General features: G+C 32.8%; 1 protein-coding gene across 8 annotated transcripts in view; it reads left to right on the forward strand.

Moving 5' to 3' along the window:
* The window catches only part of UBR3 (ubiquitin protein ligase E3 component n-recognin 3), a 228,447-nt gene that overhangs the window by 141,193 nt on the left and 70,168 nt on the right, over positions 1-17,086 (forward strand). For 4 of the 8 annotated variants that reach the window (XM_044381493.3, XM_026492588.4, XM_044381494.3 and 1 more), the window contains 3 exons: positions 3,243-3,455; positions 4,690-4,826; positions 10,926-11,011. In XM_044381493.3, coding sequence (XP_044237428.1) covers positions 3,243-3,455; positions 4,690-4,826; positions 10,926-11,011 — 436 coding nt within the window. Of the gene's footprint in view, positions 1-3,242; positions 3,456-4,689; positions 4,827-10,925; positions 11,012-14,797; positions 16,102-17,086 lie in introns of those variants that run through there. The other 4 variants (XM_044381495.3, XM_026492590.4, XM_044381496.3 and 1 more) reach the window with 3 other exon arrangements.

Raw genomic sequence — 17,086 nt, forward strand, 5'->3', positions numbered from 1 at the left:
TCCAGATACTGTGATAGACACTGGGGATTCAACAGTGAATAAGACACAGTTCCTTCCTTCCAGGGGTTTACTATGCATTGCGTGAGATAGAATAAATAGACAGTTGCAGTATATATGTTAAGTGTTATGAGGTATACACAAGGTCTTATTGGAACATATGCCGAAAACATTTGATGAAGTATGGTGCTTGAGTGATGAGAGATAAGACTGGAAAAGTAATTAGGGTTCATACTATAAAGGGCCTGTAGTTCATGTAAGGATTTTGAACTTTATTTAAATAGGTTCTTTACAGAGAGCCATTTTAAGCAGAGTTATGACATCTTCAGAAAGGTCATTGCGGCAGCTGTGCAGATGATAGGGGATTATCGTGGGATTGCAGTAGAGTAAGAAAGAATGCGATGGTATTTAGGAGGTACAAGATGATAGTGGCTTGAACTCAGAGATTTGAAATATTTAGAAGAAGGGTCTTCTGGACTTGGTGAGAGATAGCATGTGGAGTGTAAGGAGGAGGAAGGAATCAAGGTGAGAGATAATTGTGATCATTGCAAGATTTTGATTGGGAATAAGAGTCTCACATTAGGTGGATCATAGTGGCAACAGTATGATTGGAAGACTAGTTAGGAGATATTAACAAAGAGAGTAGAAGGAAGAAAGTGGATGGAAGGACTTATGGGATTTATTGAGTAAACATTGGAGTGGAAGAAGGCAGAAAGCTGAAGGAACTGTTATGACTCTCTTCTTTCTGATGTAGGAGGTGTAGCATTATGCTTCTAGAGTAAAGGGAGCAAGGCTGGGGTAGGTGAAGGGACTTGAGAAGTGAAGAGGCAGTTTGGAAAAACCACTTTGGAATTGGGTGAGAGAATTCTTCCTAGGATGTTGGAGAAAGATTGCCAAGAAGTATTCAGGGCTCAGTTGAGGTGGAAACAGTTTGTAGCAAGAAGTTATTTCAGTTTTCTTTAATAACACTTAATTTGAGTGCAGAATTGGAGAAGTCATACACTGGGTTAATTTTGTATGAAGGTTTTATGGGTTACGTATGATGGAAGGACATATGGAGGGGTAATGAGAAGTATTAACTGAACAGTTTTTGAAGTGGTACATCATGGTGTGTAGGCAGAATAGGAAAGGCTTGATAAACTGGGAGAGAAGGGAGGAACTAAAAGATAAAGGAGATAGGCATTGGGAGTCACACTGTAAGCTGTTTGGATTTAACATTTTCACATATGAACCATTTGGGTCATTTTAGTATAAGGGGGTGGTCATGGTAACAGATACTGGAGTGGAGGTCAGTGCCATAGGAGCTAATGAGGTCAAAGAGCTGGTGGGCTAAGATATAAGATCGGTTGTCCCCATACACACCTAATTAGCATAAGAGGGTCGTAGGACTTGGACAATGAGGAAAACCAAAGTCTTCAGTGATTGAGAGCAGTGGATGACAGTAAAAAGGAAGGAAAAGGGTGATATCCCTAAATGACATGAGCCACAAAGATGGGAGAATGCAAGAGTAAAGATCTCAAGCCAGCACTAGAGATGAGAAGAATACTGAGGTGTGAGGGCTATGGGGGAATGAGCAGTGCCTACATGAGAAGGCTTCTGGGGAGGCTTTAAGAAAAAAACCTAGTTTCAATCAAGGCAAGCAGGGAGATCTAGCATTCTTTAAAATTAAGGCTGTAGGGAGCTTATCATAGAATGTCCTTCAATGATCAGGACTCTTAACCCAGCCTTCTATAGACCCTTCTTGTGTATCTTTAAAATTTAGCTCACAGGTCTTCTCTGAGAAGCTTTTTCTGTTGTATTTTTCACACTATTATTGTAATGTATTTGTTTCTATTTGCTTTTATATTATTAGTACCTTAAGTGAAGATGTATCTTAAGTCTATACGCCATCACCTGGCATAGCATTTGACACACGATAGGAGCTTAGTAAATAGTTACAGAATGGGATTTCAGAAGATGTGGTGTTACATTTTTAAGAACTTGAAAAAAATAAATGTCAAAAAGTAAAAAAAAAGTAGAATTTGGTTCTTTTAGTCAAAGTATTTGAGATCCAAGATATAGTGAAATGAGCACTACATTAAGAGCGGGGAAACTTCAATTCATCCTAACATTGTCATTACCTTCATAACCATACCAGATTCATTTTCTTCTCTTTGTATCCTTTTTCCTCATTATTTTTGTCTTGTTAGTAATAAGGTTCATATTGTAGCATTCATACATTTACATTGATGCATTAATACATATTTAGAGATAAAGCATTAGGTTAGTGGCAGAATAAGAAAGAGACTGCTGGGAAAAAGAGCAGTATAGTGGTTAGAACTACACAACTGTCAAGGCCTAAAAGAGCAAAATGGCTGTGTGGTGGTGTCAGGCAAAAGAAAGGAAAAAAATGTAACAGTCTGGATAATTGCCTTAAGTCCTCGGTTAGTTAGCATGTATAGCAGTCTCATGAGTAAGAATTTCCTCCTAGGGACATATACTTATGTGTCTGTGTTTAGAAAATTCTGTTTTCTCCTCTTCTATCAGAAACATCTGAAAGAAAGGGTGTCACAGTTACATTCTGAGTACTCTAACTGAAACTTTCCCCTATCCATTAAACCCAAACAAATTCACTGCATAAAGTCCAGTCAGCTGTGTTTGTCAGTTAGACAAAGACACATCACATTTTTTAGGCTTGATTTATTCTCAGAAGTTGTCTATTCTCTATCGAGGAACATGGGCACTGAGAAAATCTTCCTAGTGGTCAACTGTAGACTATAAAAACGAGGGCATGTGGTAAGGGGAAGGTGATCCACTGTAATGTGGCCTACTTTTTAAGTTATTCTTTATCTTAAATCTATATTACACATCAGTTGCCTCATTATTTGAATGTAAGCAGTTCTTGGTGATGGCAAGTGTTGCATGATTGCCATTTTGAATGAAGTGATTTGATAAGCTTCAACAAATGAGAGGCTTTATGTTTTTTTCTTCAAGTAACAGCTTTCTTTTTTTAAATTTAAATTCAATTAATTAACATATACTGTATTATTAGTTTCAGAGGTAGAGTTTAGTGATTCATCAGTTGTATATAATACCCAGTGCTCATTACGTCAAGAGACTTTGTTTATGTTTTTAAGACATATGTTAGAGATGTCTTTTTTTTTTTTGCATAGTTCATTTGTTTACTATGAAATGTAATGGTGTAAATTTTTGTTTTCTGTAAAGGTGTTCGCATTATGAATCTGTATGTTTATTTCATCTTTTAGAATGACCAGGTTCTTCAGGGCTTCTCAGTGGACAAAGGAGAATTCACATGTCCTCTCTGTAGGCAGTTTGCTAACAGTGTTCTTCCTTGTTATCCTGGGAGCAATGTGGAAAGTAACCTTTGGCAACGTCCTAGTAACAAAAGCATACAAGATCTCATAAAGGAAGTGGAAGAGCTGCAGGGACGGCCGGGAGCTTTCCCAGTAAGCATCAGTGTAAGGCAGAAATATCCTGGTAAACTCAGCTTTGCTTTCAGCTCTCATTTTCGTTCCTTTCATTTTCATTCCTTTCTAAATTACTCTGGACCTTTAAACATTTAAAAGCAATTGCTTTTAGATGTTTTTCTCTTCTGTTTGTGGTTACTAAAAACAAAAATGAGAATAATGGAACAAATTATTAGCAAACGCTATACTTTTCCTTAGTCCAAATTGTTGTAGTTTTAATATACATCTTCCTGGTCATGAAATCCTATAAGCTTAGATATCGTTAGACTCTTTTAAGATGTTGAAATCTTTAAAAACAAAGCCAAACAATTAAACAAATTACATATATATGTATCTTGCAATGTAAAGCATAGTCTAATCACTTAAAAATATGCCCATTAGATATATTAGGATTAAGATGATACATTTACATACACACACACACTTTATATATGTGTAATTATAGAGTTACATACACTTTATGTATGTATGTATCAGATAAAATATCATATATTTGATTGAGCCATTCACTGAAAGTCAGTCTGTTTTACTGTGGGATTTAGTGTAAGTGAACCCATCTTCTATCCCATCCAGTAGGATTTATTTATTTGATTTAAATATTTAAATATTTCACCTTCATTATAGATTTATGATATAGTCTCTGAAAGAAGTGGTAGCTGTGCCTAGTTTAGTAAATTTATGAAAACTATTAATATTTGACTTTTAAAACAGAAATTCATAGTTAAAAGCTACTCAAAGATTTATGTCCTTGCAGTTTCTTTTCTCAGTTGAAGACCAGTTTTAGAGTCTGCGGTTTTTTCTTTTGTAAATCCAAATTTGTATGTGTTTAAAATATGTTCAAAGCAAGGGACATCAATATTAGTGTTTGACAAGTGAACTTAAATGAAAGTCAGATTGTTTATAAACATGGAAGCTGTTCTAAAATATTATTTTAATGACATCTACTCATTTGTTTAGAATATAGGTTTGTGTGGTTAGTTCATGTGGTTAGATTATAGGCTAACCAATCACAATATAGAATTAGGATAAAATAGGAGAAGGTATTTCTTGATCTATTTTATCTTTGTGCACTAAGTACATTTATAGTAGATAGCTAATGTACATCTGTTTTAACTTATTAACTTTAATTTCCTAATGTATTCATATGATAAACATTGTTGTGTTAGACTATATTAGAGAAAATGAATATGAATAAACTTTATATGTATGTTTGCATTTTTTACAGTCAGAAACCAACTTAAGTAAAGAAATGGAATCTGTCATGAAAGATATAAAAAATACCACTCAGAAAAAATATAGAGACTATAGCAAGACCCCAGGTTCACCAGACAATGATTTTCTGTTTATGTATTCTGTTGCTAGGTAGGTATACATGGTATATACTTTAATATTTACTTATTCTGAATAGTTGTTTTTTTGTTTTATTTATGCCATTAATATTTATTTGAAGAAAGGATGTATATTTTTTATGGTGGTTGAAATTATGGCTAGTTTTAGAACCTTCTCAAAGGATCATAAAAATGTAGGTTTCCTTCATTTTCTGAAGAGTTATTTTCATGAAATATTGGGTGAAGTGTTGTTACATATTATAGAATATGTGGGAAGAAGTGTATTATTAACATTTTGGGACAGATATCTATCTCAAAGCATGTGAGTATTAAATATGAAGGGTCTTGTTAAGAAATCACTGTTGAAGTCCTGTCAAAAAGTAATAATATTGAAAATGAAAACATTATAATTTGTTAAACACTTTTAATTTGTTTTTAATTTATAAGTAAGAAGAACATATTTTGTTTGTTTTAAGCTAGTAAAATATCTAGTAATATACTGTAGGTGGTTTAGAAAATCAGATAAGGGAGATGGAGCAAGAGATCAAGTTCTAAGCCTCTATTAGTAGCTAGCAGGGGGCTCAAGAAAACAGAGGTAAATAATCCTCATCTTTCAAATTAGGTAGGATTAGTCTAATTGAGTGGGTGTTCAGTACCTAAGAAATGGTTCTAAACAGGAATTTTAGAACCCTTAATTGAATGAAAATGGAGAACCATAAAGAAGTAAATAGGGAAGAAGCAGGCACAATTAGAAACTTGTAAACACATTCTGCCAGAACTGATGTTGTAGATCCCTGGATATGCCTAGAAGTGTACTTTTTTGTATCTTGTCCCAAGTAGTAGTATAATAGGTAAGATTTAGAGATGTAACTTTAATGTCATGCAGCAAATTAGTGGCACGTAGGACTAGAACTCAGATCTCTGAGTCAAGGTCTATTGTTCTTTCAATTACTGTCCTCCTTTTTCCTCCCCTGTATTCATCTTTTATAGGTCATATGTGCATGCAGTTCACCAGGGCCAATCTCTCTGCCTCATTCATGGACCAGAGGGTAACAAGAGTAAATGAACTATATGTAGTCTTTAGAACCCAGGAAAAAAGAAACCAGACTTAGGAAAATTGCAAGCAAGTTAGAGCTCAAGATAAGGAAACATTAGTATCTAGTTTAAGAATGCAAACGCTGGACATGGATTGACGTAAAAGGATCTAATGGATTGGGAAATAACTTTCTAGTCTGCACATTCTTAAAGTGTTGTTGTTTATCTAGAATGCTTCAGGAGAAGATACAACAGTTAATTCAACATTTTGTGTCTGGAGAGTTACCAGCTGCATGCTTGCAATAAAATACACTTTATGTGAAAACTAAATTGAATATAATTTAATTTTGCCATGGTTTCAAGATTTTAAAAAACTTCTATACAATATTGCAATAATGTTTTAGAAAATTGAGATGAATGTAGACCAACTCAGTTATGCCATGTATATATGTGTGTGTTTATATAGATGTATATATGTGTGTGTATATATATACGTGTATATGTGTAAATACTATATTTATGTTGCTTATGTATTTATGCCTTTTATTTTCTTAGGATTGATCTTATAAGAAAATTCTGGGTGAATATTAATGATCTGTCCATGGAATTTTTCTATAGTATGATGAATCAAATAACTTGATTTAAATTTAGTTTAATGGCAGTTTTAGGTTCCTATTTCTTGAATATATAAATTCCTATTTTGTTAAATATATAAATACCTTATATGGTTGCCATGGTAATAGGAGACTTTTTAGGTCAACATATTTTGTTTTTTCTCTTTTGAGAAGCAAGGACAGATATCAAATGTTATTTACTATGGATGTATATGGAGAAACAAAATGTGTTCTCTCCTCCTCCCATTTTTCTCTGATTGCTCATGATAAACTCTAAAACAACAAGAAAATGCTTCTGAAAATGAGAGTATGTAACCCTTAAAAAACTCATTGTCCTTTGGTTAAAGTTTAGGCCATTGCAAAGTTCTTAGAGTGAAATTGCATGCCTTCTCTAAGTTTTACTTAGTTATTAAAAAGAAAACAGAAACCAAATTAGCTAAAAAAATTAACAAAAACACGAATTAAGGGGAAAAAAGGATATTGTATCCTATTTGAATAGAATGTAATTTTCTCAAGGTAAGAAACAGGTCTTTATATATATCTTATGCCTAGCATATAACCTAATTTCATAAATACGTATGATTACAGATTATGATTATTTTCATGCCTAAAGGTAGGCATTAAAATATTTGGTAATATTTAAAATGCTTAAATGTTTAAGTGAAATATTTAGAAACAAATTTATTTTGAGTTATTTAACTTTTAAATTAAATATTGTGATTCTTAAATGTATAATTCATTAGAATGTGTACATTTATTTGTATTTGACATTAGAAATTTGAATGGAATACAACCCTTATTTCCCAGAGCTGAATTTCTCCCCACTGAATGAGTAATTTAGTTTGCTCTTTAGGGAATTTAAATTTTTTGTTGTTTAGGAACAAAATATTTCTAGTGGTTAAGTAGCCAGTAAAGCTGTTAATTTTAATAATTGTTTTAGAGGGGTTTTTTGGTTTGTTTTTTGTAGGGCAATTTATCTCTTTGTTTTTTATTTTGTTTGCATGGTGAAGCCTTGGAGGATTTTTTAAGGGCAGCAGAGAAGAGATTGTTGGAATGATATCGTTCTCTTACATTAAAATTAATCAAAATTACTATATTCAAGTTTTATTGTATTTCCAAAAAACGGTTTGTTGCAAATACCAGTCATTCAGATGGGTTATGGAAGGTTAATTTTGGGGAGGAAAGCTTTCCTCACTTAAATACCAATTTATTATTTGTTTCTTGAAACAATAAGTGATACTAATTTAAGTAATTGATTTTTCCAAGGATTTTGGACTCAGGTTACATATAGCCTAGAGGTATTGGTGAGTAACACTTGGCCTGTATGTAGTAAGAAACATGGAAATGGAAAGAAGACGAAACATGAATAACTGAGATATAGATGAGAGGTATCTTTAAGTCACAGTGGGTGAACTCTGCGGTAGAATGAGTGCAACTTACTTACATATTAGTTTCATTATAAGTTTAAATTTTATAAACTAAGTATGTTCAAAATAAAAGGAATGTTTCCTAAAATACTAAATTATGAAGCCTTTTTAAAGCCAAGAAATTCTTTGATAAAACACCCCCCACCCCTTTCTTGTTTCACTGCTGGCTTTAAGGGAATAGAAGGAAGGGTCAACAAAAGAAAAGAATAAGCTACGGGGACTAAAGAATCTTATCATTGGTTCCATACCCAAACAAAGAGATTTCTGGTTCCTAAGGTGTTTTTGAGCACTTTGCTATGTACCATCAGGGATTTAGAAGCTTTATATGAAATGGTCCCTGCTCTCCGGGAATTTACCATTTAGTTGGAAAGACAAATCCAATATACATCAATCTGTATAAAACAGAATATAGTTTGTTTTAAAAAAGCTCATACTGAAAAAGTGCTATAGAACTTTAAAAGGGAATATTATCAAATTGAAATATAAAGTATGTGAAAATGTTTCTTTCTTGTCTCAAGAAAAGGGAATTAGTTCTCCCTAACTTCTGGAAGAGTTAGAGCTTGAGCTGAGTCTTGTATAATATAGGCTATGTATGGTGTGTACGAAGATATTTTTTCTCTCTGAGATATTGAGTAACTTGCTCAACCAGTAAGTAGTAGGCTCAGGCCTTGATCCCACAGGGGTATTAATTAGTGTGTGTTTGAGTGTCTGTGTGTGTGCATGTGTATACACACATTTGCTTTTCAAATTATAGCTCTAAAAATAGAAGTTCATACCAAAGGAGGGTGGAGGGGGGTAGAAGGGAAAGCAGATCTTGGTCATTGAAAAAGAAGCTGGAGCGTAGTTGCAGGAGTTTTTAAATGGAATATGTAGGTGGGCACCAGGATAGGCCGTAAGCAATCTTTCTCATTTTTGTTTCAGTGACAGATTTTTTTTTCTTTTTTTTCTTTCCAAACTAATTTGAATGGATTTGTGTTAGGAAGATAAAAAGTAGCGTCTACTTTTCTTGAGAACAATCTTTATTTTTATATCATCCATTCAGGAGGGCAGAAACAGAATATTGTGTTGGAATTTTCAACAGTGAGGGAAGATCAGACATGGGGCATGTGACACATTTGTATGTTCATTTCTCTAGCAAATCTCAAATTAAAGGACCAATTTTGATGTAAATGAAATAAGGAAAAGCTGAGGGTTAGGGCCTCTGACATATTGATTTTAAAGTCCTAGATTATTACATGATACTAACCCTTTGGATGGGTGGGGTTTTTTTTTTTTTTCTTTTCTTTTCTTTTTTAATGTCAGAAGGAATGTTTTTCAGGAGATTTTCTCACCATAATTTGAAATATTAATTAGATTTAGTAGTTTTCTTTCAAGTATTCTTTAAAATCAAATTCCTGGTAACATGTTTGTTATCCTTTAAAGTATTTTATTTGATAAACAGAATTGTTCTTGTATTTATATTTTAATGAATATTTTTGCAAACTGTGCTAAAATAAAAGTTGACATTCTCGTTCTGACATTCGTTTGTAAGAATTGATCGTGTTTCTGGTTAGCTCTTTTAAAAGTACAATCTAGGAAATTTTAGTTTTTATAAGAGAATATAGCCATTAATTTTTTTCTACAGATTAGGCAACAGAAGATTTGTGAAAACAAAATATATTGATCTCATTTATATTCCCTTGATGAAGGAACACATGCTGGTCTCCGCTCGCTTTCTGTCCACTAATATGAAATCCTTGTCCCTGCTTCCTTGCTGGTAGGTTTTTAGAAGTTCAGTGAGCAATGCAAATCGCCTGAAGGGTGGAAAATTCCCTTGTCACACAGATGCCCTTATCAGCAGCAACCAGATGGAGCTCTGAGCAGGAACATTATCAATGTTAAATTGCTTTTCCCCCACCCCAGTAGAGAGGATTAAAGCATTCCTTTAAAAATGGGTGGCAAATGTACAGATTTAAGAATATTAATTTTGTTAACAGTTTGCATTTATAAGTAAATATATGAAAATAATGTTTCAAAACATTTTGTGTTAAAAATACAACTCAAACCAGTTCAAACTGTTTTATTTTAAGTAAAATAGGATCATATTCTTCCTTGAAATCATTTGCAAAGTAAGCTTGAAATTTTGCCTTTTTTTTTTTTTTTTTTTTTTTTAAGATGGGGATATCTCAGTGTTAGTGTCAGTTGCATATCTTGGATATAAATTAGTTTATTCAATTTTAGTAGTGGCAGATAAAGGTGTGTTTAAGTTTATTAATACTGTTGAAGTAAAAATACATGCATTTTATCACTCAGAATTTTCATTTATTTTGGCAAAATTCATTGGCTATTTAACTTTATTGTTTTTGAGTAAATCTTTAGATTCTGCAACAATTTGATTTTTAAAATGTCAGTTTACTAATTGCTACTAATCTGTAAGCTAGTAAGTGCTAAATATATTACAATTTCAGATCCATATGAACTTTATTGATGTTTAGCAGTGCCAGTAGTTTCACAATGTACTTTAATAAAACTGTCATCTTAGAAGTCCATAGAAGAGGTTGCTGTTAATTATGTGTTGTTCATAGCTACTTTTATGTTAGTGATTTTCTTTAATATTGATTTCTAGATACCATCTAAGCTCCAGTGAGTGATAACCATTTCTCTGATAGAAAAGTTGGTATGCACTCGTGTTTTAGATGACAGTAACCACCTACTACTCAGTGGCTAACAGTTGGGTACAAGCTCTTCCATCAGATTCACGTGCAGGTTTATGAAATGTGTTGCTGTTATTTTCCTTAAGGCCCAGTTTTTAGTATTTGCCAACATTTGGGATTTTGCAGCAATTACATCATGATGTGTGCAGTTTTACAGGTTATAAATATGAACATATGTGAGGATAGATAAAATGTTTCCCTTTTTATTCCTGAATGTCAGATAAAATATTATTATGGCTATTCCATAAACAATTCATAAAGTTCTTCAACTTTATTATTTAGGTTGATTCAGACATATCAGTAAAACAAATTAAAAAGTATTGCTTCAGTCTAATTGACATATATTTTAATGCTTTACTTACAGAACCAATTTGGAACTTGAATTAATTCATCGGGGAGGCAATTTGTGTTCAGGTGGTGCAAGCACAGCTGGCAAAAGGTCTTGCTTAAGTAAGTAGGGAACAGTGTAAATTTAAAAACATTTTTATTTTAAAAACATTTTAAAGTATGTCATTTTTGAAAGCCTGTACAGGCAAAGTGGTCTTTTGATGTATTTTCAGATTCTTTTTATGTTATATATAATCAGTTTTAATGGTAATTATATGCTTTAAATGGCTAATCTTGTACTTAAAAGAATCATATGAATATTTAGCTCTTTATATACATTTATTTACTCAGTAAATAAATGCCATACTCATTGATCAGATTTACATTGGCTCAATATTAAACAATATGGTATCCTTGGCTATAAAAAATTATCTTCAAACTTAAATTTTTTTTAAAGAATTTTTATATTGCCTAGATTTAAGAAAATCTTTTTTAAAAAATAATTTGTGTTGCCTACAGATTCCTATAATATGCACTGCTGCTGTTAATTAATGAAGGCATTTGTGTACTGTATTTTGATGTGGACATTAAAATGTATTAAAATTATGGATGTTTGCTCTTATTTATGAATATACTTTATATTATAAAATGAGCATGATTCTCCAATACTTTTGTAAGGATAAGTTTGAGAGAAGTATCATTTGGAACTTAATGTAGATTCTTCATGAGCATGGTTTTGATGCTATCACTAGTTAGTCATTGTTTAGAGAATTAATGTGACTACTAGGAATAATGTTACTTAATGTCAAGTACAGCTAATTATTGGTCCCAAATCACTGGAGTTAAAATATTACCTAACATAATTGGAACAGAAAATAAAAATTGTTAAAAATACATAATGTATTCTTTTGAAAAATGAATATATTTTCTTAAATGCTAAAAATATTAGTAGTTATTAAAAATTATCAACACATAGGTTTTTCAAAAATATATGTGTATTTTTTAAAAAGATTTTATTTATTTATTTATTTATTTGAGAGAGAGAGAGAGACAGAGATAGAGCACGAGTGAGGGAGAGGGAGAAGCAGGCTCCCTGCTGAGCAAGGAGCTTGATGTGGGCTCGATCCCAGCACCCTGGGGTCATGACCTGAGCCAAACGCAGACGCTTAACTGACTGAGCCACCCAGGCGCCTCAAAAATACATGTGTATTATTGTGAAAAGATATATGTGATTTGGGGATGATTTCAAAGGAGAGAACTGATCAAAAACGTCTTGAAATATTTATTTAATTTTAATTAATTAATTAATGTTTAAGTAGGCTCCACGCCCAGCATGGAGCCCAACATGGGGCTTGAACTCCTGACCATGAGATAGAGGCATGAACTGGGACCAGGAGTTGGATGCTTAACCGACTAAGCCACCCAGATGCCTCTCTTGAAATTTTTAATATAAAGATACAAACTTATGTGAAATTTCAACTGAGTTACCTTTAAAATTCTTACTAGTTATATTAGATTTTGATATTTTGGGTTTTCACTCGATTCCTAGAAATGTAAGGTTTTGGAAGTTGTTTTTACTGAATATATGGTATTTACTGACTTTTGTATATACTTAAACTCTACTTATACCTGGTGATTTAGTATTATGTTTTAAAGGAGAAGTTGTTGATACATAGGAGTTTTAGCTTCAGACTGTTTGAATTAGCAAGCTGTAAGTTCACTTATTTTAATTACTTTTTCTTATTAATTTATTCTTAGTTGTTGTTTGGCATTGGCTAATAATATTCCAGAAACTGTTATATTAGAAAGTATTTAGTAAAGGAATTTCAGTCTTGTTCAAAAGCTCTACTTCATTTTTTTTCTGCTCAGGTACTTAAATTTATCCGAGACTTGTAAATAACAAATTTATTCAGAATCTTAAAAATAGTAATATAAAATTCTAGCAGCAACCACTTCGATTATCATCCTTAATTTTAATTATTAAATTGATAGTTACTTCCACTTTCATTTCTTTTTATTTCCCCTTTCTTGAATAAGCAAGCATAATGTGCCAGTATAGAAAAGGTCCTGAAGAAGATCATCCTAAATCTAAATTTAATACTATTTTCGGTTTTCTTTTTTCTTATGATTTATGTTAGTCCTTCCCCCCTCAAACTTTATTGAAGGATGATTGACAAATTAGATTGTATACAGTTGTATATATATAGGTTGTACAAATGATGATTTTTATTTTTAGTCTCCATATGATTTATTATTGTTTAATTACTTACACATTTCTTATCCTAATGTAGAATATATTTTATGTTGTATAAAATCCCACTGTTGTGCAAGTGTATAAATTTAATGTATTTGTTATTTACACAAGCCTAACTCAAACCTGATTTATTTATTTATTTATTTATTTATTTATTTATTTTTAAAAAGATTTTATTTATTTATTTGACAGAGAGAGACAGCCAGTGAGAGAGGGAACACAAGCAGGGGAGTGGGAGAAGCAGGCTCTTTTTTTTTTTTTTTTTTTTAATGATTTTTTATTATATTATGTTAGTCACCATACAGTATATCCCCGGTTTCCGATGTAAGGCTCAATGATTCATTAGTTGAGAAGCAGGCTCTTAGTGGAGGAGCCTGATGTGGGGCTTGATCCCAGAATGCTGGGATCATGCCCTGAGCCGAAGGCAGACGCTTAACGACTGCGCCACCCAGGCGCCCCTCAAACCTGATTTACTGAACATCAGAACTTAAGTTGATGGTGTGTCTTAGGATCTTAGATGAAATATTTCGTTTTTTTCATTTTTTTCATCTTCCAGTAGAACTTTAATGGTATTATTAAAAATTCTCTCTTTTCTCTAGAGACTCTTCATAAGTCAGTATTTTCCCATTTCTATTTATTGCTCTTTGTTACCTTTTAAATATCTCATTTTTAAAGTCTTTTTTTTTCATAATATTTTTTGGGAAAGAGTAAGAAAACATTCCATTAATTAAATGATATGGAACTTACACTTTGGAACAATGTTCCATTACAACTTCTTGATAAAATTGAAGATTAGTCAAGAAAAGGTTTAATAAGTTTTGTCTGGAGCAGCTTGAATAATGCCCAGTAGATAATATGGACGGGGACACACACACACACACACACACACACACACACACACACACACAGTTGAGAGCAGGAGAAGATTGCTTTTTCTATAACAAAGAAAGCAGAAAAATATTACTGGCCAAATTTATACTGAGAAATAATATAAAATTGTAGTGGAACAGTGCCATTCAGCACTTACACATTAAAATTTTTAAGTATTGAGGTAAAATGACCAGTACCCAATCATAATAAGAGTTCATTCTTAAATATGTATCTGGGAAATTTTCTGAAGTAAAAAATGAGCAAAATTAATTAACAAAGCAGCATACTGTGGTATTTTAATAATACCTAACATTTGTAGTTTTAAAGTTTGTGAAATAATTTCACATAAATTATTTAGTCTTTAGAATGATCATGTGAAATAGGTGTTACCACTTTTTCATAGAAAAGAAACTGAAATTCAGAGTGATTGCCTTGCCAAGTCATACAGATGGAAAATATCAGAGCTTGCACTTGAACACAGCTATTCTGACTCTAAATTCAGTTATGTAAGACATACCCTTGCTCATAAGTGTCCCAAAGGATACAGAACTTTTAAGAACTTTTACCACATGGGCTTAGTCAAAGACATCTTACTGTGTACTGTTGCCTTGGGATTTTTCCAGGCTCTGCTTGCTAATAACATTCCTGTTATTTTATCTATTTTCTTTCGTTAACCTTTCACTGAGATTCCTATTTTTGTTTTGGGCCACTCCTTCAGATATTTTCTCAAGTCCTGATTCCTTCCTCCTTGGATACCAGTTGAGTTTTCTTTTCTTTTTCACTAGTTTGCTGGCTGGTTCCCCCTTGTTTGAGATCATATTTAGCTGGTAAAATCAGTGACACTTTTGGTGGACATGGCATTTGAACAAGACTATAAAAGATAAGTGAATTTAGGATTTTTGTTGCAAATTGATATATGCATTGATGAATACCACCAATTTTGTTAGCAATAGATGTAGGACGAAGCGGATGCAAAAATTGAAGGCATGACTTTTTATTAAGAACAATGTTTTATTAAAATTAGTTAATTTCTTCATTCAAGTAATTCGAAAGTAGTTATGGAGCTCCATAGATTCCAGTGAAGTTAATAGCACAACAGTTTCTCAAGTACATATTGTTGAAACCAGTGGCTAGGGTAGGAGTGGAAGGAAGAGGTGTCATTTGATAAATTATTAATATTGGGGATAGTTTTTAAAAAATATCTATCTTTAGGTAAACAACATCTTTCCATCATCCAAGATCCACCAACAACATCTTGTTTTGGGTCTGAGGCTTTCTGCATATTACTATAGTTTAAGAAGCCACAGTTCACATCACAAATGAATTTCATGATTTTAGAGAGAAATTAAAAATTAAACTTTAGTCAGGAGAGGTTATGGCAGACCTTTGCTTTGACATTTTCATTGGGGAGCTCTAACTTAATTTTGATACAATTTATGATCTCTTCAAGAATGATGCATGTGTTTTGTTATTCATAGAAAGCAATCCAGCTTGATGTGTACAGGCAACTTAAAATAATTTTAATTGCTCGAAGAATGAAATTTTGTTGAATTCAGAGTTAGAAGAATTATTTAATGTTAATTTCATCATACTGTAAGACTGCATTAAGATATTGTTGATTAAGATTACAAAATTCCTCCTAAGTAGTCTTGTAATTTAATAGTGGTACAGTTCTGGTATCTATAGCTTATTAGGGTCTATTCTTAGATTTAAGAAATTATGAATGCTGCAAATAGGTTGAATCACAACTTTTGTTCTGTTCTTTTTGTTACCCCATAACAAGAGGAAAATTTGGTCACCAAATCATTATAACAGTCAAAACGCATAAATTAATATAAAAAAATGTGGAAATTGCTTCCTGATTCTATTCTTTATGAATAGGCAGATGATTTGGGAGCAACCTATTTTACCTCATGGATTCTATTTCTCGTTGTACCCAACCAGGAGATTCTTGTAAGAACTCAATTTTATAATGTATGTTAAGTCTTCATACATTGTAAATCTTGACGTTACTGTTTCTGCTATTTCAACACTACTTTTTTCAAATTCGGGCATGGATATGTGTGGGTAAGGAGACCAAAAGCAAGATAAAAGTCCATTTTTTAGCTCAGCTTTTTTTTTTTTTTTAAGAGCTTAACAGATGTTCTATTGACCTTTTCAGAGATGAGATGAGGTGGTCAGAATGGGATTTATTACCAAAGATTGATACAGTTTATCTGTTGGGAACAAAATACATTGTTAATTTGGGGAGGCCTGGGTTAGAGGAATAAGAGTGTGACTTGAAAATTTGAACTAAAAGGAGCGGCTTTATTCTTTAAAGTCTTCTGAAGGTTCTATGCTTTGTGGCCAGGTAGTCAAACCTTCCTGAATTTACGATTTGTGTATTCCAGGAACTAGGTACCACCAATAATAATTTCCACTATCAGGGTGTAGGGAGCGTAGGGGCCCTCAGATCTTGCTAGGCTTAGGGCAGGGCAGCTCCTTTCTTCTGCAGTATGATTAGAACTCCTGCCCCTCAGTTTTAAATGAGGTGCTAAAATTAGACCTGAATTCATGGAGTGTGTCCTTTTTGATAAGGAGGAAATTGGTATTTCTAAGAACCAATATTTCTTTATCTTTCCTATGACTACCTATGTGTGGAATTAGATTTGTGCCTCTCCCCATATTGTTCCAAACAATGTTGTAAAGGTGAAGCAGGAGGCTGCCAGTCATTTGAACCTTAAAAGTAGAAGGAAAACAGTTCCATAAAATTAATACTAATGCTATGATACTTGAGGTGACCAGAGAATGATGGTACAGTGTGCCTGGGAATGGAGACACAGGAACTCCAGGAGGCAGGAGAGGAACGCAGCATAGAAAGCAGGAAGATAGCGTTTTCCTCTCACATTTTCCCATACTCACATGGGGGAATAAAACCTCTCCTAAGTAAGCAAAGCTCTGCTAATTTATCCCCAAACTTGTCTGTGCCTTTATTGACGAGAAGCAACATAGGATACAATGCTGGAAGGAGCACTGAGTTAGAGTTAGAAGATCTGGATTCTAGTCACGTTTGTTATCTTTTGGACTTTAGGAAA

The sequence above is a fragment of the Ursus arctos genome, unplaced genomic scaffold (genome assembly GCF_023065955.2).
Source record: "Ursus arctos isolate Adak ecotype North America unplaced genomic scaffold, UrsArc2.0 scaffold_1, whole genome shotgun sequence".
Lineage (NCBI taxonomy): Eukaryota > Metazoa > Chordata > Mammalia > Carnivora > Ursidae > Ursus > Ursus arctos.